The sequence below is a fragment of the Rattus rattus genome, chromosome 6, assembly GCF_011064425.1.
Source record: "Rattus rattus isolate New Zealand chromosome 6, Rrattus_CSIRO_v1, whole genome shotgun sequence".
Classification (NCBI taxonomy): Eukaryota; Metazoa; Chordata; class Mammalia; order Rodentia; family Muridae; genus Rattus; species Rattus rattus.
This window is the reverse complement of record NC_046159.1, coordinates 63378035-63403048: the sequence shown is the minus strand read 5'-3', so window position 1 is coordinate 63403048 and position 25014 is coordinate 63378035. Positions and strand designations below refer to the sequence as shown.

The following is a 25014-nucleotide window of genomic DNA, read 5'->3' as shown; positions in this document are numbered from 1 at the left end:
ACGTTACAAGCACTCACTGATTAGCAAAGGACTAGAGTTCAGTTGTCAGCATCTACATCACAAGCACCTGTGCGTCCGGCTTCCAGGGGATCTGACACCTCTGGTCTCCATTGGCACCTGCATTCATGTGCCCTTACACAAACACACACATAATTCAAAATGCTAATAATCTCGTGTTTTACTTTGAGACAGAGTCTCTCTATGTAGTCCTGGCTATCCTAGAACTCCTATGTACACCAGGCTGGCATCTAACTCAAAGAGGTCTTCCTGCCTCTGCCTCCTAACTGCTTGGATTAAAGGTGTGTATCACCACACTCAGCCTAAAAGTAATTTTTTTTTTAAATGAAAAAAGAAAAAGGAAGAAAGTGTGGTTACTGGACTGGAGAGTTGACTCGGAAGGTAAACGCATGTACTGCTCTTGCAGAGGACCTTGGTTTGATTCCCAAGAGCCATGTCAGATGGTCCATAACAGCCCGATACTCCAGTTCCAGAGGGCCCAATGCCTTTGGCCTCCATGGCCACACATGCACACACAATTAAAATAAATATTTTTTAAAAACTGTGATCTCTAGGATCATCCTCCTCCCAACACCTCACACCCCTCCCCTACATTCACACACGCATGAATGAATGCACATACACACAAGCATGCATGCACACACTCAGCCATGCACACACACGCATGAATGAATGCACATACACACAAGCATGCATGCACACACTCAGCCATGCACACACACACATGCATATTCTGAGAGAGATCCCTATGGCACCAGCTGACCAAGAGTGGAATTGCCAGCCTCGTTGAAAGTGACAGGAAAAGGAAGGACTATGTGCGATCTGGCCTTCACATCCTGGGGCATAGTTTTAAACCCCCATCCTTACGCCTGTGAGTACATAGCTCAGAGACAGAGCACCTGCCCAGCGAGCATGCACAAAGCCCTTAACCTGCTGATCCCAGCAGAGAAAGGAAAGATATAAATCCCAATAGCTTCCTCCCCTTCCTCTGTCTGGACCTGACAGGAATGAGCAGATAAATAAACTGGTTACACCAGCTGAGACTGGAGCCTCCTGAGAGCCTGCATCAGTAAAGGAGGCAGACCCAGGTTTTGCTTGGTTTTGTGTTGCAGAGGCAACCGAGTGGTTTGCGAACTCTTTCTTGGGGATGAAGAGATGGCCCTGAGGTTAAAAGCACTCAGAGGAGCATGTGTTGTGTGTCTAGCATCCATGTCGGGTGGCTCACCACGACTGGTAACTGCAGGTGCAGGGGAATTCAGTATCTCAGACTTTCCTGGGCACCTGTGTTCATGTGTTCCTGTGCTTGTGTGTGTGTGTGTGTGTGTGTGTGTGTGTGTGTGTGTGTGTGTGTGTGTGTGCATGTGCCATGCACACACTTAAAAAAATAAAAAATAAAATCTCAAAAAACAAAATCAAAGAACTACTTCTGGAGTTCTCTCTGGAAATGCAGAGCAGTGAGCCCCCCGTAAAGTGTGGTTTCCTCCCATGGGCATTGGTGGCTGGGGTGTCAGGAAGGAATCCTGGACCATTAGAGATACAGTAGTCGGGCAGCCCAACACTTAACTGCTTAGCTGGGGCATGGCCTACCCTCTAATCTTCTCAGCTCACTGGTCTCTGCCCTTCGTTACCTTCTCTTTGCTCTCTGTTTGGTGTCCCTCCCCTTGCTAAGACCTCTTGGAGGGACTGCTATGGTGTCATGGGGGAGGGCAGTCCCTGTGGCTCTCATTTCATAGCTTCACTCCTCAGACACTTGACTCTTAATCACTGTCCTCGGGCTCGAACCATCACAGCCTCCTTTACTCCTACAGATAGTTCATCTAATAATTTCTGAGGAAATAGAGGCCTTGAGGCAGATGCTCCAGCAACCCTCCCAGACTTCCTCTCTCTCCAGACACATCCTCTTAGAAGCCTCAACAGCTGAAAGGAAGCAGGCCTGTCTGTCTGCCAATGCCTCACTTCCGGGCCCTGCTTCACTTCTTCCTTCTCCCCAGAGAACCGGTTACAGCAACTTTTTCTTTCAGCTGTTTTGTTGCTGTTGTTATTTAATCTCTAGTCACAAAAAGGGACATACCCAGCCCTGTCCACAAACAAGCCTGCAGGACAGCAATAACAAACCCATGACCCTCTGACCCCCAAAGAGATGCCACTTCCCTAGTGAAGCTTTATTAAAAGAAAGAGGAATTCTCTAAGAAAGCACAGAAAGTCTTCTTTATATACCAGCGACTCCCCCCGTCCCCAAATTTGTTTCACTAGCATATCCAAACCAACACAGACATTAGGGACTTCTTTATAACCATTACAAATTGTGCTTTAAAAGACTTTAGTTCTGGGTGTGGTAGAGCGTATCTGTGATTCCAGCACTTAGGAGACAGAAGCAGGAGGATCTGGAGTTCAAGATCATCCTAAGCTGTAGAGAAAACTGAGACCAGCCTAGGCTGTGTGAGACACTGTCTCATAAGCAGCAATAATGAGGCAAGAGATGGCCTAGCAGCTAAGAACGTGCACTGTCCTATAGGACCGCAGTTCAGTTCCCAGCACTTATGCGGGGAAACTCGCAATTGTCTTTGACTCCAGGGACTCCAAACCTGCAAATATGCACACACAGAATTAAAAACAGAAAATAGGGCCAGCACGGTGGCACATACCTTTAATCCCAGCACTCCGGAGGCAGAGGCAGGCAGATCTCTAAGTTCAAGGCCAGCCTGGTCTACTCTGGTGAGTTCCAGAACAGCCAGAGCTACAGAGAAACCCTGTCTCAGAAAACCTAAAAAAAAAAAAAATAATAATAATAAAAAATAAAATAAAAATAGAGGCTGGTGACATGGCTCAGTGGTTAAAGGCACTTGCTGCTTGTACAGGACCTAGGTTCAGTTCCCAGTGTCTATACTTGGCAGCTCACAACAGTTTATAACTCCAGTTCCAGGGGACCTGATTCCTACCACACAGAGACAAACAAACATACAATTTTAAAACAAAATAAAACTTCTTAAAAAAAAAAAAAAAAACCTAAGGGTTGGGATTTAGCTCAGTGCTGAGCACTGCTGGGTTGGTCCCCAGCTCAAAAAAAAAGAACCAAAAAAAAAAAAAAAAAAAAAGTATAAAATTAAGTCATCTAGAGGAAAATATTCAAATATTAAACAAATACTGTAAAGTAAAGGAATACACAAAAATGTTAGTCTGGTTGCATTCATTCTGTCTGGAGGGGCTTTTGTTTGTTTCTTGTTTTTTGTTTTGTTTGTTTTGTTTTTTTCCCTTACTTTAATCTATTTTGGCGTCTGGGGAGATGGGTCAGAGGCACTCTTGCAAGGTGCCTACGTTTGGATTCCTGCACCTACATGGTGGCTCATAACCATCTCTAACTCCAGTTAGAGGGATCTTTTTGAGTTCTAGCCTAGGGCAGCAAAGAGATCATAATCCACTTGCTAGAAGATACTTTCTGTTTGTAATTGTGCGTGCGTGTGTGTGTGTGTGTGTGTGTGTGTGTGTGTGTGTGTGTGTGTATTTGCAGGGATCGGATGCCCTCTCTTGGTCCCTGAGGATACCAGCTCTGTACATGGTGCGCATATACACATTCAGCCAAACACATGAAATAAAAATAAGTGAATCTTTTTTTAAAAAAGTTTTTTTTTTTAACATGTATTTAAGAATGCCTGCATAGGGCTGGAGAGATAGCTCAGTGTTAAGAGCACCGACTGCTCTTCCAGAGGTCCTGAGTTCAATTCCCAGCAACCACATGGTGACTCACAACCATCTGTAATGAGATCTGATGCCCTCTTCTGGTGTGTCTGAGGACAGCAACAGTGTACTCATATACATGAAATAAATAAATCTTAAAAAAAAAAAAAAGAGTGCCTGCATGTGTGTATGTATATCATGCGTGTGCCTGGTACCCAGGGAGACAGAAAAGGGTGAGCCACCTGATATGGGTGCTGGTAACTGGATCTGGGTTCTGGGGAAGAGCAGCAAGCACTCTTAACCAATGAGCGTCTCTCCAGCGCCACAGTCACTCTTTCCAAATCATTTCTATATTTCTCAGGTTGCCTATAATGACCTGCATCTTTTATGCTCAGGATGAAGGTGGGGAGATGGTCTAGTATAAGGGCTTTGCCTCCTAGACACTGTGAAGTTATTCTCTGGGCATTTCTGAGCCAGGTTGCCACCCCTGCATTCAGCCTGCATTCTAGTGTGGCTTTCTCAGCCACACTAGAAAGTCCTGTAGGAAAGCTAGCAGGCGCCCCATTCATTCACTCAACAACTACTGATTACTGTGTCCCAGCCTTGCCTTATTTTCCTAATGAGTGAGTCTGGAAACAATATCAAGGACAGACAAAGGTCAGGCTGACATACTTTAAATCTCAGGCTGGTGAGTCCCTAAGTCAAAAGCCTTAAATGTTCAGTTTCACTGTTACTTAAAACAATAAACTCTTGGGTTGGGGATTTAGCTCAGTGGTAGAGCGCTTGCCTAGTAAGCGCAAGGCCCTGGGTTCAGTCCTCAGCTCCAGAAAAAAAAAAAAAAAAAAAAAAAAAAAAAAAAAGCCAATAAACTCTAGGTGCTTGTCTGGGACTTGAAGTCAAACCCAGTGGTGGAATTTTGAACAAGTTGTGTGCTTCTCACTTTGGATACCCACACTTGACTTCAATTTCTTCTTCCCAGGGCTCCCTAATATCTCAAAGGGTCCCAATAGGAAATCCGTGTCTACCAGGAACCTTCCAGTAAGCAGATTGTGATCTCTTTGCTGCCCTAGGCTAGAACTCAAAAAGATAATTACAGGGAAAGGTCAAGGGGACTCCAGACCTAGAGAACCTTCTTAGAAATGATTTCTGTCAACACTAAACTCTTTCAAAGTATAAACTTCCTCAGGGCAGGGCTGTGCACACCCTTAGCCACAGCAGGGGCAGGTGGAGTTTCTGTGAGTTCTAGGTCAGTCAGGGCTACATGGTGAAATTGTCCAACACAACAACAAAAACTTCTAAAAACCACCAAAATTACATTCTTTTTACATAAAATCTAAGTCAGGCCAGATGGCAAAGTGAGTAAAGTGCTTGCCTCAAAAGCCTCAATGGCCTGAGTTCAATTTCCGGGACCCATGATAAAAGGAGAATCCACTCCTGGGAACTGTCCTAACTTCCACAGACCACACACACACACACACACACACACACACACACACACACACACACACACACACACACGCACACACCAACATTTTAAGTAAAATCTAACAATACAAGCAAATCAACCCTTTTTAATGCGTGATGGTTGTTCAAAATGGCTAAATTTATCTTCAAAAAGCTGAATAAAGACCATTTGCATGAAGGACAATGAATGACTGAGTGTGCCAGGGCATCACACAGTGGGCCCATCACATGGTTATGACCACAGAAAAAGACTTCTTTTAGAATTTGGTATGTGACTATCTTAGTTACTTTTCTATTGCTGCATAAGGCAACACGACAAAGGCAATGTTACAGAAGAGTTTATTGGAAGCTCCTAGTTCTAAAGGGTTCAAGTCTGTGGTGGTTTGAATGAGAATGGCCCCTATAGGATCGTATATTTGAATGCTTGATCCCCAACTGGTGGAACTGTTTGGGAAGGATTAGAAGGTGGGTGGGACTGTGTCACTAGGGGTGGGCTTTGAGGTTCCAAAAGCCCAGACCATTCCCAGTTAGCTCTCTCAGCCTCATGCTTGTGGATGTAAACTCTCAGCTACTACTCCAAGGCCACACCTGCCCACCTGTCCGTGTTAATCGTGTTAATCGTGGACTCGAGGAGGAGGAGGGAGGAGAAGGAAGAGGAGGAGGAGGGGAGGAGGAGGAGGAGGAGGGGGAGGAGGAGGAGGGGGAGGAGGAGGAGGAAGAGGAAGAGGAGGGGAAGGAGGAGAAGGAGGAGGGGGGAGAGAGAGAGAGAGAGAGAGAGAGAGAGAGAGAGAGAGAGAGAGAGAGAGAGAGAATGAGAATTGGTGCATACCTGCTGTAATCCTTTGCCTGGGAGAGAGAGGCAAAAGAATCAGAAGTTCAGGTCATCCTCAGCTACATAGCAAGTTTGAGGCCATCCTGTATCAAAAAGACCTTTATAAAAAACAAACAAACAAACAAAAAACCAAAAACAAACAAACGAAACACCAGAAGGCCAGCAAGATACACAAAGTTGCTTCTTCTCTGTCACCTTTATCACAATAATGAGGGAAGTAACTAATGCACACACATGTGTTTTAAAAAGGAAGAGAGGGGGCTGGAGAGATGGCTCAGTGGTTAAGAGCACTGTCTGCTCTTCCAGAGGTCCTGAGTTCAAATCCTAGCAACCACACGGTGGCTTACAACCATCTGTAATGGGATCTGATGCCCTCTTCTGGAATGTCTGAAGAGAATGACAGTGTGCTCACATATAATAAATAAATAAATCTTCTTTAAAAACAACAAAAAAAAAAAAAAAAAAGGAGAGGGAGGGCATGCTTGTTGACAACCTGCCGTCTCTGACCCTTGACTCAGAGAAAGCAAAGGGAAGTGTGGCCATTCCCTGTGACACACAGTGAGCCGTCGTTCCCACACTCCCATTCCATATCAGTTCATGTCAGCCCACACCAGCTGGGGCGTCGTTCAGGACAAGGGTCCCTATCACTTGTACTAACGACGAGTGAATACCAGAAAAGCCAAGATTTGGACCTGAGCATTTTTTTTTTTTTGTTCTTTTTTTTTTTGGAGCTGGGGACCGAACCCAGGGCCTTGCGCTTCCTAGGCAAGCGCTCTACCACTGAGCTAAATCCCCAACCCGTGGACCTGAGCATTTTAACTTCCATGTCGAACAACATGAAACACCACACTATGGTTCGTCCTACTGGCCATCTGGCCATTGAATGAATTCTGGCCAGCTGGAGTGTGGCCATTCCCCATCCCCTCTGCCTTGCTCAAATCATTAGATTACAGTCCTAAAGCTAGCCCCCAGAGTCCATTCCCTTATTTGGCTGCTTCCTTCTCCCAAGGCTGACGACCGAAGTCCAGTCACCATCAAAGCATAGCATAGAAGTCTAATAATCAAAAGCCCCCTTCAGTCCGCCTAATTAACAAGCCCAATTAAAATTAAGCACCTCATCCTAACATGGGGTTCCCTCTTGTACCTTTATAAACTGCCATTTTCCTAAGGGCCACATCTGTTTCCTCTACATCCAGAGGCAGTCCTTTGTCCTCCTGGACAAATACCCCTACCCCCTTTCCCTTGTTCCCTTCCCCTTCCTCCTCATCCTCTATCTCCTGTCTTTGCCTCTTATTCCTACCCTCTGTCCCTCTGGGGCAAATACACTTCCTTTCTACTAAGAACTTGGTCTTCGAGGTCCTGATGATACTTTCCCTTCCAGCCATCCTCCTCCTCCACTGGGACAGATCTTAGGTATCTTTCCCTACATTTCCTCTGAGCAACCTCACTAGACAGGGGCCTTCCAAGCACTCATCAAATGCTATATAGCCATGAGACCTGAACACAAGGACGTTGGCAGTTTTCTCTTTACACAGAAAAAAAAAAAAAAAAAAGCATAGCTTCCCTAAAGGATGACACAATGCAGTCACACAGTAAATGGATTGGAACCCTAGTCTCTTACCTCAGAAACCAGACAGGCCCACCCCACCTTCCTGCCTCCTTCTCTATCACCAACAAGGTCTGCAGCTAATAAGGAAGAAGGCGAAAAGCCAGGATCAGAATCAGTTGCAGTTCAGAAATTCTCTGGGGGCTATGGGCAGGGTCCTCTCTCTCTCTCTCTCTCTCTCTCTCTCTCTCTCTCTCTCTCTCTGTGTGTGTGTGTGTGTGAGAGAGAGAGAGAGAGAGAGAGACAGAGACAGAGACAGAGACAGACAGAGACAGACAGAGAGAGACAGAGAGAGACAGAGACAGAGACAGATAGACAGACAGAAAGAGACAGAGGGAGAGTGCACACTTTCATTATCTACCCCTCTCTCTCTCTCTCTCTCTCTCTCTGTGTGTGTGTGTGTGTGTGTGTGTGTGTGTGTGAGAGAGAGAGAGAGAGAGAGAGAGAGAGAGAGAGAGAGAAAATAGACAGACAGAGACAGAGGAGAGTGCCTGTTTTCATTATCTACCCTCTTCATCTCTCTCTCTCTCTCTCTCTCTCTCTCTCTCTCTCTCTCAGCTCTCTATGGCTTGTCAGCTGACTATTCTGCCTTTGGGGCATCAGCAATAAAGAGAAAGTTCCTTTTATACACTGTGGACTGGAATCCACAAGCCATGTGAGGAGCTGGGTTGTGTCTTTCGCCACATTCCTGTCCCAAGCCGCCCTGAGGCTGCTCTGCACTGGGCTGAGGCCCAGGGCACCATCTGGAACCAGGTCTTTAATCCGAAGGTAGTTTTGTTGTTTTAGTTTCCTGGTCGCCTTTGACGAGGTGCATTGCTCTTATTTCTCTATTTTTGAGGTTTACTTTTGAGAGGGTTCTTAATTTCAGGGACTTTCAGACTCTGGTACTCCAGAGGCAGAGACAGGAGGATTGCTGCAAGCTGGAGGCTAGCCTGTTCTCCTGTCAGAACTGTATGGTGAGATCCTGTCTCAAAAAAAAAAAAAAAAAATCAAAACAAAATAAAATGCAAACAAATACAGTAAATAAATAGAATAGGATAGACAGACAGACAGAAAGAAAGAAAGAAAAGGAAAAGGAAGAAAGAAAGAAAGAAAATAAGGATTTCACAGTAGACCAATGGAGAGGTAGTTCAAGACCATCATCAACTAAATTTGAGGCTAGTGTGGGCTTACTTGAGACCTGTTGTTTGTTTGTTTGTTTGTTTTAAAGTAAGAAAAGATTTTCTCCATAGAATAATTTGTAATTTCAAGCTGTTTTTGTTAATATTCATACATCTCCTCTCATTAAAAATAGATCTCAAAATTACAAAACCAGTCAGTTTCCTATGTTCAAATTGTTGAATCCAGGACAAAGATCATTACTGAAGAGGCAGGCAATTCATCTTTCTACCAGACTAAGACACCTACATTATTGTTCTGAGCATGAGACTTTGGGGGTTTTGGTATTGCTCTTCAGTCCTGGGAATTGAACCTGGGACCTTGCACATGGCAGGCAAGTCTCCATCACTGGGCTACACTCCCACTCCTCTTTTTTTTTTTTTTTTTTTTTTTTTTTTTTTTACAGTGTTACACTATCTAGCTCAGATAGGCTGGCCTTGAACTCTCCAAGAAGCTCAGATAGGATTTGAACTTGTGACCCATTGACTCTGCCACTTGAGTGCTGGGATCGAGGGCAACTGCCACAGTGCCCAGATGGATAAGACTTCCTTGGGCTGGAGAGATGGCTCAGCGGTTAAGAGCACCCGACTGCTCTTCCAGAGGTCCTGAGTTCAATTCCCAGCAACCACATGGTGGCTCACAACCATCTGTAAAGAGATCCTATGCCCTCTTCTGGTGTGTCTGAAGTCAGCTACAGTGTACTTATATATAATAAATGAATAAAATCTTTAAAAAAAAAAAAAAAAAAAAAAAGACTTCCTACAGTCTCTGTGACCTCAGTTACAGAATACTTCTGTTTTGTTTGGAGACCTGGTCTTGCCCCGGCTACCATGGTAACTTGCTATGGAGCATAGGAGAGTCTGGAACTCTTGATGATAACCCACAAGTTCTCTGGTTATAATCATGCCCACTTTTTTTTTTTTTTTTAAAGATTTATTTATTTATTCCACGTATGTGAGTACACTGTCACTGTCTTTTGACAGACCAGAAGAGGGCATTGGATCCCATTACAGATGGTTGCGAGCCACATCATGCCCACTTTTAAATCTTCCTTTTCTTTAAAACTTTTCTATTTAGTTTTATTTCTGTCTATGTATGTGTATCAGTAACTTTTCTGAGGTGAAATACCGTGAGCTTAGACACAAAAGCAGCTTAGACACAAAGGCATTTATTTTTGGCTTACGGTCCCGGAGATAAGGGTACGTGTTGGCCGAGGCCTGGCAGTAAGAGCAGGAAGCTGAGTTCACATCGCCCGCGACCACCAATAGAAAGCTGAGAGCAACCTGGAGGTAGAGCAAGGCTATTGGCTCTCAAATCACACGTGATTCCTGGTAAAGAACTGGCTCCCTGATTCTTGGTATGAAGCTTACCTAGCTAACTTCAGTTTTGCAATTCTCCTGCCTCAGCCACCTGGGTGCTGGGCCCTAGGTGTGCACCCAGCTGGGACTCTTTTCATGTCTTGAATCTCAAAAGAACACCTTTCTTTTCTGCAAGGAGTGGGCTCTTAGCTAGGAAGAACGATGGAATAAATTTCTTCAGCCTGCAAGATGGTTCGAAGGTAACGAGACTTGACTCGAAGCCTCCTGAGGAGCTAAGTTCCCAGGCCCCACACCATAGAAAGAGGACTGACTCCCACAAGCTGTCCTCTGATGGCCACACTTGGGCTTCAGCACACGTGCGCCCACACAAACGAAAGAACGTCGTAATAAAACTTTAAACCCACTCACTCGGTGCTCACTTTTTGGTACGTTATTTAGTTTGTTAAAACTGTGAAGTTCCGGGGGAGGGAGGGGAGAGATGGCCCAGCACTTAAGAACACTGATTATGCTTCAAGAGGACCCAGGTTCAAATCCCGACACCCACACGGCAGCTCACACCTGTCTATAATTCCAAGATCTGATTCACACAGACATAATACATGCAGACAAAAAACTCAATGCACAAAAAGTAAAAATAAATAAAAACAATAAAACCCTGTGAAACTGGAGCTTATTTATTGGTTGCACATTGTCTGATGAGGCAAGATCTCTATGTAGCCACGACTGACCTGGACCTTGCTCTATAGCCTGGTAGGTGTTAAACTTGTCCTCTGCCTCCCCAGAGCTGGCATTACAAGTGTGGACCACCACACTCAATTCTTACTTAGGGTTTTGAGACAGCTCGCACTCTGTCTCAGGCTGGCCTGGAACCCATGTTGGCTTCCAATGCTCTCCCTCTTGCTTCAGCTTCCTCAGTGCTAGGACTACAAGGCACTGGGAAACGGTGGCTGGAGGACCTTGGGGTTAGTTTAATCCCTGATCTATACATGAAGAAACTTGGCTGCAAAGTGTGAGAGATGTGCCCAGGCTCATGCAGGCTGCAAGAAACAAGGCCAAGACTTAGACTCAGGCTTGATGGACACCAAAGTTCACATTTTTCTCACCACACTGTGGGACCAGGTGATCCTCTGAACGCTTACATGGGATCAGAATTTCTTCCTTCCTTCCTTCCTTCCTTCCTTCCTTCCTTCCTTCCCTTCCTTTTTTTTTTCTTTTCAAGACAGGATTTCTCTGTGTAGCCTTGACTGTCCTCAAACTTGCTTTATAGACCAGGCTCGCCTCAAATTCACAGAGATGATCCTGTCTCTGCCTACCAAGTACGGTTTAAAGGTGTGCACCACCACTGGGTGGCCAGACTTCCTATTTTTATATAACCTACAGTGCTAGACATCCCATGTCATTATAGGTCTATACACTCCATCACAGTGCCAGATACCCCAACTATAGAGTGGAACACCCCATCACAAGGTTGAGCACACATACTAAGCCTGAACACCTCACCTCAGGGCAGGATACCCCATCACAGGACTGGATACATGAGGGAGGGGCAGTGAGGGAGAGAGGCTGGCAATTCCTGATTTCCTTTGGTTTCTCTGGGTGGTGAGGGACTGCTGGTCCACCATACCCAAGAGCAAGAGTGGAATTGTGAGGCCTAAAGTTATGGTTTAAGTCTAAATTAACTATGCTTAAGAGATCTATAAAACAAAATTTCATCTAATCTGCAAGCCCTACTTGCCCAAGGACAGAACTTCCTGGAATGTTGGGGGCTGTTCATGTAAGGTAACAAACCACATGTTTTCACTTCTGTAAACAAGCTTGGTCACATCAACTGCTCAGGATGTGTTTGACCACATGTAGGCAGGAGGAGAGTAGGCAGGGAGCATGCCAGGATGCATGCTTACCCCTAACTGGACAAAGGCAGGAAGTCTACAACCTTTGAGGTTTGCCTTTATGAGCCCCTGATTAATGTAAATTACGACCATACTCTGGGAATCCTGAGTATGGGCACAGTCAGTGTCCATCCGTCCTGGCCAGTGTTTAGTAAAGCTGGCTTCAAATCTGGCTCAAAAATTGTGGTCTCATTCTTGTCCAGTGGGCTTAAAGAATACTCAAGGCCTGAGCATATATCATTTCTTTAAAATAATTAAGTCTCATTTGCCCAGACTGGTTTCAAACCTACCATATAACCGGGGAGTTTGGGCCCTCCTGCCTCCACCCCCAAGTGCTTCCATTTCAGGTACAAGGCACTACATCTAGCTTAAATACGTCTCTGCTGTGCCCAGCTTCGCATACACATTCCTCGTAATCTATAAGAAGCTGAAGTTGGAAAGTCAGCTTTGAAGCCGCCTGTGTTTAACACTGGACTTAGGAGAAGAGACAAAGAGAGCCGGGGATGATGGCATATGTCTTTGATCTCAGTACTCTGGAGAGAGAGAGAGAGAGAGAGAGAGAGAGAGAGAGAGAGAGAGAGAGAGAGAGAGAGAGAGAGAGAGAGAGAGGAAGGAAGAAAAATACACTTAATAATACAAAATACTATTTTCTTTTTAAATGTACAATAATGATGTCTTATGATGTGTTCCTATTTGTTTTAGAATGGCATTTTAACTTCTAAATTACTGTCATAAATTACAAAGTTGTTTGCTGTATCCAGACTTTCACGTAGTAAGCTCTACCTCATACTCTGAGTCTGTTTACTTCTCTCCCCTCTGTCCCTTGGCTTATTTTTAGGTCAAGGTGTTTAGAACACACACACACACACACACACACACACACACACACACACACACACACACACACACACACACCACGTGGCTTTCCTACACTGTTCTTCCTCTGTGCAGATCATGCTACTTAGGCTGAAATCCGATTACAGTGAGAAGCCCTGCTCAGAATTAGGGCAGTCAATCCAGAAAAGAACAGGTATCCTTGACCCCCTTGATGACATGAGTAGAATGTCAGAGGTGATTAAAAATACCCCCAGCATGAATGGCCATCCCGGTAAGATGAATGGGATTTGGAGGAATGGGTGTAGAGACATCTCCTGGGATAATAATTTAATCTTCAGCGAAAGCCTGCTCTGTTGAATGCCTTTACATAAATAAAGAGGGATTCAGGAAAATTTACATGGGCTTATCTCTCACAGGCCTTCCACTCACAGAAAAAAAAATTCTTTGTCTTTTTAAATTGTATGTATATGTTGCCTTCGGGTATGTCTGTGTACCACATACATGACTACAGCCTATGGAGGTCAAAAAAGGGGCATCAGTTAGAACTGGTGTTACAACATGGTTGTGAACAATCATGTCAGTGCTTGGAACCGAATCTGGATCCTTGCAATGGCGACCGGTGTTCTTAACCACTGAACCATCTCTGCCCCTAAGTAAACACTATTCTAAAGCCGGGTATCATCAGGTAATATTTCCTGAAATCCATCAATGATTGACCCCGTTGAATAAGCTATTAAAGTGTATTTAAGGGTGGACAAGCTGGTGGCACAGCTAGACTCCCAGTGCGTAGGAAGTAGAGGCAGGATCAACAGAAATGAGAGACTAGCCTTGGCTACATGAGATCCTGTCTCAAAGAACCAAGACTGAAGGAGGGGAAGAGATGGTTCAGTGGTTAAGGACATTGAATGCTCTTCCAGACGACCCAGGTTTGATTCCCAGCCACCCACACGATGTCTAACAACTTCCTGTAACTCTAGTTAAATAAGTTAAGAACTAGTCAGGAGGGGTTGGGGATTTAGCTCAGTGGTAGAGCGCTTGCCTAGCAAGCACAAGGCCCTGGGTTTGGTCCCCAGATCTGAAAAAAAGAAAAGAAAAAAATAAAAAAAAGAACTAGTCAGGGAATGAGTCAACGTTTGTGAGCATTTAATGGACACTTCATAATAACTAACTGGTCTCAGAGTTTTTGCTGTTTGGAAGAATGTATGTGGTGCTCAGAGGACAACCTGGGTACCCTTACTCTGGCAACACATACCTTTCATTTAAGACAGGGTCTTTGACTGGCTGGAACTTGGCCAAGTAGCTTAGACTCCCTGGCTAGGCAGCTTCCATGGATCCACCTGTCCGCAGTCTCCTTCACCAATGCCGAGGTCACCACACCCGGCTGGCCTTGATCTCTGGTCTTCTCACTTCCTTGGCAGTCACTTTATCAACTGAACCCTCTTCCTCCGTTCCTGCAATGGTTGCTTTGTTTGCTTGGTTGGTTTTGGTTTTTGAGCAGGGTCTTTCTACACAGCCCTAGCTGTCCAGGATCTCACTATATAAATTAAAAGCTAACCTTGAGCTCACAGATAGGATCTCATGTTATAACCTAAGATGGCTTTGAACTTCTGGCAAATCTCCTGCACCCAGCCGTCCGAGTACTAGGCTTCTAGGAATCAGCACAGGCCATCAACATGGACTCCAGGGCAACACCAGCCGTGGACAATGATCACTAACATGGAGCCCAACATGGACCCCGACAGCAGCCGGCCCATGAATACTAACATGGCCGCAGGTGGCAGCATAGACCACAGAGGGACCACATGCATCAATATGGCCCTGTGTGCCAGCACAGTCCATGGAAATGGACATGGCTTCAGAGAGAGGTGCAGACCATTGACATCTGCATGGCCTTGGGTGGTAACATGGGCCACAGACACCAACATGGTTTCTGGCAAAAGCACAAAACTTTCACCTGACCTCCAGTGGCAGCACTGACCACAAACATAACACAAGGGTCCACAGACACCAACCTGAACCCCAACTGCATGAGGGACAAATGAACCCAGATATGGCCCTCAGCAGCAGCATGGACCATGACATCAACATGGCCTCAGACAGTAACATAGACCACATGGCTCTCATGTGGCAGCACAGGCCTCAGACATCAATATAGCTCTTGGCTGCAGGAGGACCACAGTCCCACACATGGCCCTTAGTAGCAGCATGGACCACAGACATCCACATGGCCTGCAGGCTCACCAGAGCCTGGGGCAGTAGTACGGACCATTGAAACCAGCAGGGCCTCCAGGGAAAGTACAGACCATGGAGATCTTTCAAGGAGGTCTAATCCAGGAACTGAACCATACTTCTCCTGGGATATCCTGTCACTGCTCATCACCAGGGTGATTGTCCCATTGGGCAGCTTGTTCTGGGGCTGAGTCTGTCAAGCTCCAGTCGACTGTGCACCACCCTGCCGATCCCACTGGGCAGCAACACGCTTTTCCATCGATTTCGGCTTCTCAGCTGCTGAATCTCTAGTTCTGCTCCGCGTCACCCCACACGGAATACTCAGCTCCTTCATCTTTTCCTCCTCTCTATCACATACTAATCATCTCAGTGGCATTTGGAAGCTGCAGTGTGCCACAAAGGTACCCCCACCTCTACCTCAAACAGCCTTACAAGCAAATGTTCATTGCAAGCGGCGGCTTTGGCTCAAGGTTTGTGGTTTCTGACACACCCTCAATATTGACTGAGGCTCATCTTGGATGTCCCACTGTTGTCTACAGTCATGGAGATCTTAAGGCTCTGCCTCTGCCGCACTGGGTCCTTCACATGCTCCAGTGGTTCATAGATGGAGTGTGTGTTGGGGAGGACTGACTCAAAGCACTGGATCTTAGCCCGGAAGGTAGCTGAGTTGGTCAGCCTGGACCTTCAGCAGGCTGGTGGGCCTGCCTGCCATCCCCATGCTGGCCAGCAGGGTACATCAAGATTATTAATGTCACAATAAACTTTCAGATCTTTAGTGTGTGTGTATACATATGTGTGTGCAAGGGCCCACACCCAAGCATGCTCTTGAAGGCCAGAGAGGATACTAGGTAACCTGCTCAATCACTCCCCACCTTTTCCCTGAAGACTGGGTCTTTCACTGAACCTGGAGTTAAATGGGAGGCCAGCAAGTCCCAGTGGCTTTCTTGTCTCAGACTCCTACAGTGCTAGAGCTATTGGCCACATATGGCGTTTTTCCTTGGGTTCTAGAGACTTAAACCCAGGTCCCAGGCTTGCACGAGATTCACAAAATCATTGCCTCATCTCACACACACACACACACACACACACACACACACACACACACACACACACACACACACACACAGAGAGAGAGAGAGAGAGAGAGAGAGAGAGAGAGAGAGAGAGAGAGAGAGAGAGAGAGAGACTAGCCTCCAACTCTCTATGCAGTCAAGGATGACCTAGGATCCTAGGATTTCTGGTCCTCCTGCTCCCATTTCCCAGATGCTGGGATTATGGGGTATTACACCAAGCCTAACTTTTTGTTTGTTTGTGACAGGGTCTCAATATATAGCCCTGGCTGGCCTGGAATTTGTATGTAGACCAGGCTAGATTGTAAAAAAGAGAACCACATATTTCTCCTTTCGTGCTAGGATTGTTAATATATACCATTAAGCTTCTCATTCTCTCTCTCTCTCTCTCTCTCTCTCTCTCTCTCTCTCTCTCTCTCTCTCTCTCTCGTTTCATTAATTCATTAATTCATTGATTTAATAGAACTTGCTAGGCCTAAGTTTGCATTGAACTTTTTTTCTTTTTCAGCCTCTTCGTTCCCTTGTATTATTGGTGTGCATCTCCAAACCTGGCATCATCTGGTCCTTAGTTGTGGCCATTTTGAGCTCTGTTCGGTCACAAGTACTTAAATGTTTACCCTGATCTGAAGGGTTTCATCTCCAAGGAGAATCATGGATAGAACTCTGACGAGTACAGGTCTGCTCGGTTTGTTCTAAGGTCTCACTGGGCTGGGTAAGAACTGTGTTGCTCCAGCATACTGACTTGTGGAATTGCTAGTCCAGCGTCAGATGGATTGATTGGTTATCAGGGAGTGCTTTGGCTTTGCAGGCCACAAAGCTCACTAGTGCTAAGATAAGCAGATCAGAGCAGCCCTCAAGGCTGAGACGCACATGTCTATGGTGGCCCGTGGAATGGAGGACCCTGAATTTATTGTGGTATTGCTTCATCTTTCTTTTTTTTTTTTTCTATTTGACTTAATTTACAAGAGGAGCGCATGGGCTAAGGCACGAATGAGCCACAGAGCACATATGGAGTTCAGAGGACAAGCTATGGAAATGAGTTCTTTTCTACTACATAGGTCCTGAGATGAAGACCAGGTCATCAGGCACAGCAGCCTTTACCCTCTGAGACATCTGGCTGGCACTGATTAGTTAGTTGGTTAGTTAGTTAGTTAGTTAGTAAGTTAGTTGTTTTTACTTGGTTTAGGCTTCTTTTGAGGATCTATTTAGCCCTGGCTACCCAAGAGCTCACTATGTAGTCTAGGCGATGGCTGAGACCTGTCTGCTCCTGCTTCTCCGATACTGGGATTAAAAGCATGCACCAGCACACCCTGATCTGATTTTTCTTTTCACAGAGTCTCCAGTAGCCCTGACCTATGTTAAATTTCTGGTCCTCCTGCCTTCACCTCCCAATACCTGGATTACCAACATGGGACCCCCTCACCCGACTAGTTGGTTTTGTTTGCGTTTATTGTTGGCATGGTTTTGTGGGGGAGGTGTTGATTGCTTGGTTTTGAGAGATTGTCTTGCTGTGTAGCCCAGCCTTTCTTCAAACTCATAAACCTTCTGCCTCAGCCTCTGGAGCTCTGGGGTCACAGGGTGAATCACTGACCTCTGCTCAGTTTCCTTTAACCTAAGCCTTTGCGTGTGGAGTCATCACACTGGCTGAATGGGTCCTGGTCAATTTGCTCAGACCACCCAGGGAAGTGTCAGTTCAGCCCCAGGTCCCTTCTCTGCAGGAAATTACCTCAGCTGCCCTGTGTGAGCCATCATTGTGCCCTGAGGGCTGGGCCAGTTAGCTCACAGGTAACTTCTGAAATGTCCAGTTTAGGTGTAAATCAATGAGACATACGTGACCCTGCCTTACAGGAAGTGTTATGTAAGTTCCTTGTCAATCCTTCCCTTTCTGCAAACCCCAGACCCAGTCCCAGTACTTTCCAATATGCAGGCTATACCAGTTGTGTGGTTAAGGCTTGTTGACCAGGACGGCCTCTAGCAGTGGATCTCTGCTTGAGTTCCCAGGTCTCTTGAGCTCACCTCCACCCTCACTGTACCTCAGTTCCCCTCAGCAGCTTACAGGGTCTTCTTGCTTTCTGATGGCAGCCTTGGATTTCCTGAAGCATTAAGTCCTACTATAGCTTCTCTGACCTGGCCAGCCCCTCTCACACTGGGTAGCTCTGAGATGTGAATTCCCCAGAGCTACCTCCATCTTCTATAAAGGCCGATTTCCATGTCTTTCAGGGTCTTTGAAAACAGAGAACGGAGGAAGAAATACAAAAAAACTGACAGCAGACTATGGATCTACATGGAAATGGCCAGAGGAAATGGCCAACAGGTTGGTTGGCATGGACTTGGGTGTCTTCCTCACTCAAAATTGAAAAATGAACTATGGGTGTCACATGGGCACAGAACAGTCATCAATATACTCATTTTCACATCCATGGTGTATCTTTAGATATGAAAGCAACTTTAGCAGCCTGGGTCTCAGTAGACTAACTTACTTTGCATACACTGTGCTCTGGGTTTGAATCTTTTGATGCAGTGGTGCATACCCTTAACACTCAGGACATAGACACGGGAGAATCACAAGTTCAAGGTCACTTTCAACTACATAACAAATTTTATGCCAGACTGGGCTACTTGAGACTCTGCCTGAGAAAAAAGAAAGGAAGAGGAGACAGAAAAGGAGAAGAGAAAGGAAGCACAACAAAGTTCTTTCTTTCTTTCTTTTTTTTTTTTTTTTTTTGGTTCTTTTTTTTTTTTTTTTTTGGAGCTGGGAACCGAACCCAGGGCCTTGCGCTTCCTAGGCAAGCACTCTACCACTGAGCTAAATCCCCAACCCCAACAAAGTTCTTTCTTGAAGGAAGAGGTAATCCCTGAGACAAACTGGGGAAGTGCCACCATTGGAAAGGAAATGGAAAATCCATCAGCTAGAGTTCATAAAGGGAGTCAAAGCAAGACAGGGCAAGAGGCTGGTGGCCTCTGTTGATTGGAATGTGTTAGTGGCCAGTCTTGCATAATGAGTCTTCACCCAAACATTTAAAAATGAGACATACGTAGACATCTGTTTATATGATGTACAGATGGGACAGTCACAGAAGCTCACAAGACAGCAGACAGAATGCTTGTATTGAAACAATCTGATTTCCTTGCCACACGATGATAAAAGTTTGATACATGAACATAATGCATAGTGAATATTAAATACATAAGAAATTAAATAAATATCACCGGCATGTTGAAGCTACATGGTCAGGATGCCTAATGGGAGCCAATTAAAGAACATGCAGTGTGAAGGGGAAAAGCCGTCATCTGTCAGTCACCTCCCATTCCTGCATAGATGACACCCTGATATCTGTCATAGGCCTTCCCGGAGCCAGGTGCTGGCACTATGGTAACCAGTAAGACAGGCCCGGTCCCTGACTTCATAGTAGTACCCTAAGATCACCAACTAGAGGGAGACAGACCTGTGTGAGGGTCTGTCTTTTTTTTTTTTTTTTTTTTTTTTTTTTTGAGCTGAGGACCGAACCCAGGGCTTTGTGCTTGTTTGCTAGGCAAGCGCTCTACCACTGAGCTAAATCCCCAACCCCTCGAGGGACACTTTTAGCTACCCACTGACTGAGGACTGCACCCACTTTAGCTGACAGAGAAAAGGAATCCTAAGCCTGCTAGTGAAGACCCTGACAGAAGGCTAATAGCACCCCTACTGGGAAAAGCCTGCAGTACAAGGTCCTTTTTGGAGGCCATTTTCCCCATCATTACTAACACCAAGGACACAACATCCTTCCGAAGTACAAAATTCCCAAGCTCTGTATGACATTGCTGGAGAGCACACTGTTCTTTAAAGTGACAATTGGGGGAAAAAGGGGTACTAGAGGTTAAGAGCAGACACTATCTGGTTTGAAACTCGATTTCATCATTTCTGAGGGGAAAAGTTCTGAAGATTAGAAAGGTCAAGGTCGTCCTAGGCTGTATGAGACGTTCGAGGCCAGCCTGGGCCACAAAATAATGACAATGACAAATGAATAAATTAATAAACAAAGTCTATGGCTTCACATTTTTTATCTTGTCCTGGAGCCTCCTGAGAGGAAATAGTGGTTAGTTCCCTGAGGTATCTTCTTATCGCTGCAAGGACTAAAGGCAAGAACATGTATACATTTTCTTGTATAGATCCAGGGAGGCTAAGAGGAAGCCATTCTGGATAATGTGGCCCTAGAAGTTTGGGGATAGACAAGAGATGGTGTGGGGAGTAGAAAGGGAACTAAGGACACAGGAGGCAGAGAGGAATGGGAAGGGGAGGGAGGTGGGAAAATGACCCACCCAGGCAAGAAGACCCACACCTGCGAGGTGGTGTTCCCTTTCTTCTGCAACCTGACAGGTGACTCATTTCCTACACAGAGTCCCCAAGCAACCACATGCCTCTCTGGCTTCCACCCCGCTGTGTCTTTTGTTCTCTTTGTGAGCTGAGCACCACCCACAAAGGACACGTGCAGGCCTATTCTTTGGTTTCATGAATTCCTGCCTCAGACAACTCTTCACCTTCTAGAAAAACATGGTAGTGTCAGGCTAAGATCTAGCCATGCCCTCTGCTTAGCCTCCCTTTTCAGGTCATCTCAGGACCCATCTCTGTGTCGCAAAGTCAGAGTCAAGGGCCGGAACGAAGCAGACTGGAGATGAGTCAAGAGTTTGTTTCCCCTCGCTCTAGTTTTGTGTGCTTGCTTGGCCACACTAACTCACTTGACAAAACCTCTACAAGGTTACTTCAGGCCCCTTGTGTTGGGGAAGGCTGTCTCCCAGCCAGCTGGGGACTGGCCATTAGCAGGGCTCTCATGTTATAGAGGCAACTCCTGTGCAGCTGTGCATGACGGGTGAGTGGTCAGGAGGAGGTAAAGCCACGGGAAGGGTTAAGATGCTCGTTTCCATGAGGGACACTGTAGGCTTGGACAATACTTGTTGGCTGTCTGACTTGTTGGTTTTTCTGCTAGCTTTAGGAAGCCCCAGCTTTATAAGTCAGATACTGATTTCACTTACACTTCAGGGGAAGTCCCTGCTACCTACTGCTCTGCCCTCCGTGCCTCCTTCCCCACATGAGGTTCAGAACCTGGCCAGAAGATGTCTTGCCTTAACGTACCTACACCTCCTTCCACTTTGTTTCTTTTCATTGGCTTGTTTGCTTTTGTTGTTGGTTTGTTATGTTACCATCTTTATCTATTTTGCTTTATGCATATGAGTGTTTTTGCCTGCATGTAAATATGTGAACTGTGGTGTAAGCCTGGTGCTCAAGGAACTCAGAAGAGAGCTGTAGATCCCTTGGCACTGTGGAGGTACAGGTGGCTGTGAAATATCACATGGATGTTGAAAACCTAATCCAGGTCTTCTGCAGGAACACGTGATTTTAATCACTGAGTCATCTCACCAGTCCCTTGTTCGTATTTTCTTGAGATGATTTCACTGGTCTAGCTGACCTGGAACTCACTATCTAACCCAGGCTGCTCTCTCACTGGTCCAGCTGACCTGGAACTCACTATCTAACCCAGGCTGGTCTTGAACGTATGGCAATGCTGCCTTCGCCTCCTGAGTGTTGAGTGCTTTGTTCTGTGCTTTGAATGTCACCGGGAAGCTCGTCTTCCTCTGTCCTTGTCTAAATACAGAGCTCTCCAGTTGGCTTCTTTGACCAGGGCAGGGAGAGAACTTAGACTCTGTTGGCATATTAGGTTTGTTTAGAGAAGAAAAGCTGAGGTTTTATGGCTCCTAAGGCTTGGGAAGCTAATGAAATGTTCAATGCTGTGAAACTCAGCAAGCACAAGACTCACAGTCCCTCCCCTAAGTTAGTGAAGCAATTAACAATTTCTGAGGAAGAGGAAACTTCTGTGGAAGTGCCTGCTAATTGCTCAAGGAGCTCGAGGGGTGCCACTTTCATGAGTTGCCATCTATGATGGGGTGGGCTTTAAGTGCTGTATCTGCCTTCAAGTCAGCCTTGCTCCTGTAAGTAATCCCAGTGAACTCACTAGGTCACTAAGCTAGACTTGGGTGGAATCATTTATTTCCCTGGTCGGTCATTAGTGCCCTACTTAGGATGAATAGACATCGTTCACGTCTCCCCAGGAAAGGTCACATCACACCATCCAACTGTCCCTTCATTTCCTCATTCACATTCTAGAATGGATTGCAGAGAGACGTGATAAAGGACCTTGACCTTGCATAAGGACAAGGGCTCCAAAACCTATCTTCTCATGGAAAAAAAAAATCATCTTTTTTATCTGTGCAAAGAAGTCAATCTAAGAAGCAGAAATAGATTAGTAATGTCTGTCTTGATTGGAGGCAACATGTGTTCTTTGTGTTTTTCATCTTTGGCCTACAACCAACTGAATTATGGAGCTGTTTAATCGATTGTATCTGGGAGCAGAGTTCAGCCCATTGCACCTGTTCTTGGAACCAAAAATGACCATTTCCCTCTTTTAAACATCTATTTTCAGCTGGGTATTTATTTCCCATTTCATTATGCTATTCAATTTCTTACTCTGAATTAAGTATTACTGAGATCCATATACTGAATTGTTATTCTAGAGTAAAATGTGTCCTCATAGCTGTTTCTGTGCCCTATACCTTAAGTCTAGCCTGTGCTAGATAATATGCACAAAATATGTTTTTGGTCACCTTTTTTAGTTAATTTTATTTCACTGTTTATTTTTATTACATGTACATGATTTGTGTGAAAGCAGGTGTGTGTGCATGCGGGTGTGAGTGTGTGAGTGTGTGAGTGTGTGTGTGTGTGTGTGTGTGTGAGTGTGTGAGTGTGTGTGTGTGTGTGTGAGTGTGTGAGTGTGTGTGTGTGTGTGTGTGTGTGTGAGTGTGAGTGTGTGTGTGTGTGTGTGTGTGTGTGTGTGAGTGTGTGTGTGTGTGTGTGGTGTGTGTGCGTGTGCGTGTGTGTGTGTGTGTGTGTGGCACAGTTCACATGTGGAAGTTAGAGCAAGTTTAGGAGTCAGTTCTCCCCTCTTCCTGTGGATTCGGGGCTTCAAGCTCAGCTCATCAGGATTGCACAATACTTCCTGCCTCTGAGCCATCTGGCTGGTCTTTTGGTTAATTTAAATTCTACCACCAGGCACCAGTTACAAAAATCAAGCTCTCCTATTTTCCAGTCCAGAAATTTCAAATATATAAAAATAGTTTTAAAGTCTCAAAAATCTGCTATGCAAGGTGGTGCATACTGAAAATCCCCGTACTCAGGAAGTAAAGACAGAAGGAACAGGAGCCCAAGACCATCCTTAGGTACATAGAGAGCCAGAGGTCACCCTGAGCTACGTGAGTTCTTGTCTTAAAATGCTTGCTGCTAGGCCATACCTCCTGAGAGTGCCACTCACTGTGTAACTATAGGGGAGTGTTCTCATTCAAATTAGCACATTATGGCATCTTCAGACGTTCACAAAGGGTACTTTGATTACGAACAATGAGAAATGGTATCCTCCTTTATATGTTTCCTTGTAAGCTGCTTTATCAACAGGGAAAAATAATATTTATTATTTTTATACATCAAAGAATATTAATCTGTAGTAAAAAAATAAAATAAATGACCCTCAAATAAAAAAATAAAATAAAATGCTTGTTGCTGAGAGATGGCTCCATGGTTAAGAGCACTGACTGCTCTTCCAGAGGTCCTGAGTTCAATTTCCAGCAACCACACGGTGGCTCACAACCATCTATAATGGATCTGATGCTCTCTTCCGGTGTGTCTGAAGACAGTCATGGTGTACTCATATGCATGAGATAAATAAATCTTTTTTAAAAATGCTGTTGCTGATGATGTAATTTCAAAAATAAAGTTTGGGGCTTGTCTTAGGGTTTTACTGCTGTGAACAGACACCATGACCAAAGCAACTCTTTTTTTCCAGTTCCTCCTTTTTTTATTAACTCATACACAACTCCTTGTCCTCTGGTTTGTTGAAGCAGTAAGTCAGACAACACTTGCCACAGTGATGCCTGTCAAAATGGCTACCCATGAAAACTCCAACACCACATTCATCAGAAGGATGTCCTCGACGAAGTCGGCTGATTTTGCCATTTTCATCCACCTTATGGTGTTTCAGCACAGCCAATTTAACCTTCCTCCTCTCATGCTTATTCTTCTTGGGGGTGGTGTAAGACTTCTTCCCTTTTTTAGCACCACCACAAAGTCTCAACACAAGACGAGACTCCTTTTGAATGTTGTAGTCAGACAAAGTACGGCCATCTTCCAGCTGCTTACCAGCGAATGTCAACCTGTGCTGAGCAGGAGAAATTCCTTGCTCATCCTGGATCTTGGCTTTTACATTTCCTATAGTGTCTGAGGGTTCAGCCTCGAGCGTGATGGTCTTCCGTGTAAGGGCCTTCACAAAAATCTGCATTGTGGTGGCGGCTCCACTCATGATGGCGGATCAGAAAGGAAGAGCCCCAGTGCAATGCTTATAAGGACAACATTTAGTTGGGCTGGCTTCCAGGTTCAGAGGTTCAGTCCAATATCAAGGTGGGAGCATGACAGCATCCAGGCAAGCATGGTGCTGAGAGTTCTACATCTTCATCTGATGCTAGAAGACTGGCTCCCAAGTGGTTAGGAGGAAGGTTTGAAAGCTCACTCCCACAGTGACACACTTCCTCCAACTAGGTCACACCTACTCCTAACAGTGCCACTCCCTGGGCCTAGCATATTCAAACCACCACAAAACTGAAGAGGTGTCAGGAGCACTTCCTGTTCTTCTAGAAGAGAGTCCCCAGTGCCTACACCAGGCACCTAACAGTTCTCAGTGACTCTTCTGAGTTCCAGCTCTACTAAGTTGCCCAGACTGACCTTGTACTCAATTTGTATAACACAGGCCAGTCTTAAATCACCAATCTTCCTTCTTCAGACTCTTGAGTGCTGGAATTAAGGGCAGGAGTCACCACCCCACAAGGCTCCTTAAAATGT

The 25014-nt window shown here is 45.4% G+C and overlaps 1 protein-coding gene across 1 annotated transcript; it reads right to left on the bottom strand.

Annotated features, from left to right (window-relative positions):
• Positions 1–23980: 23980 nt before the first annotated feature.
• On the bottom strand, positions 23981–24520 carry LOC116904326 (ubiquitin-40S ribosomal protein S27a-like). The gene has a single exon (XM_032907234.1). It carries the CDS (start codon positions 24476–24478, stop codon positions 23981–23983), a length of 498 nt encoding a protein of 165 aa, XP_032763125.1. The 5' UTR covers positions 24479–24520.
• Positions 24521–25014: the final 494 nt, after the last annotated feature.

Excerpts from the sequence above, each read along its gene's own strand:
- LOC116904326 (XM_032907234.1), bottom strand. The coding sequence starts at position 24,478 with ATGAGTGGAGCCGCCACCACAATGCAGATTTTTGTGAAGGCCCTTACA.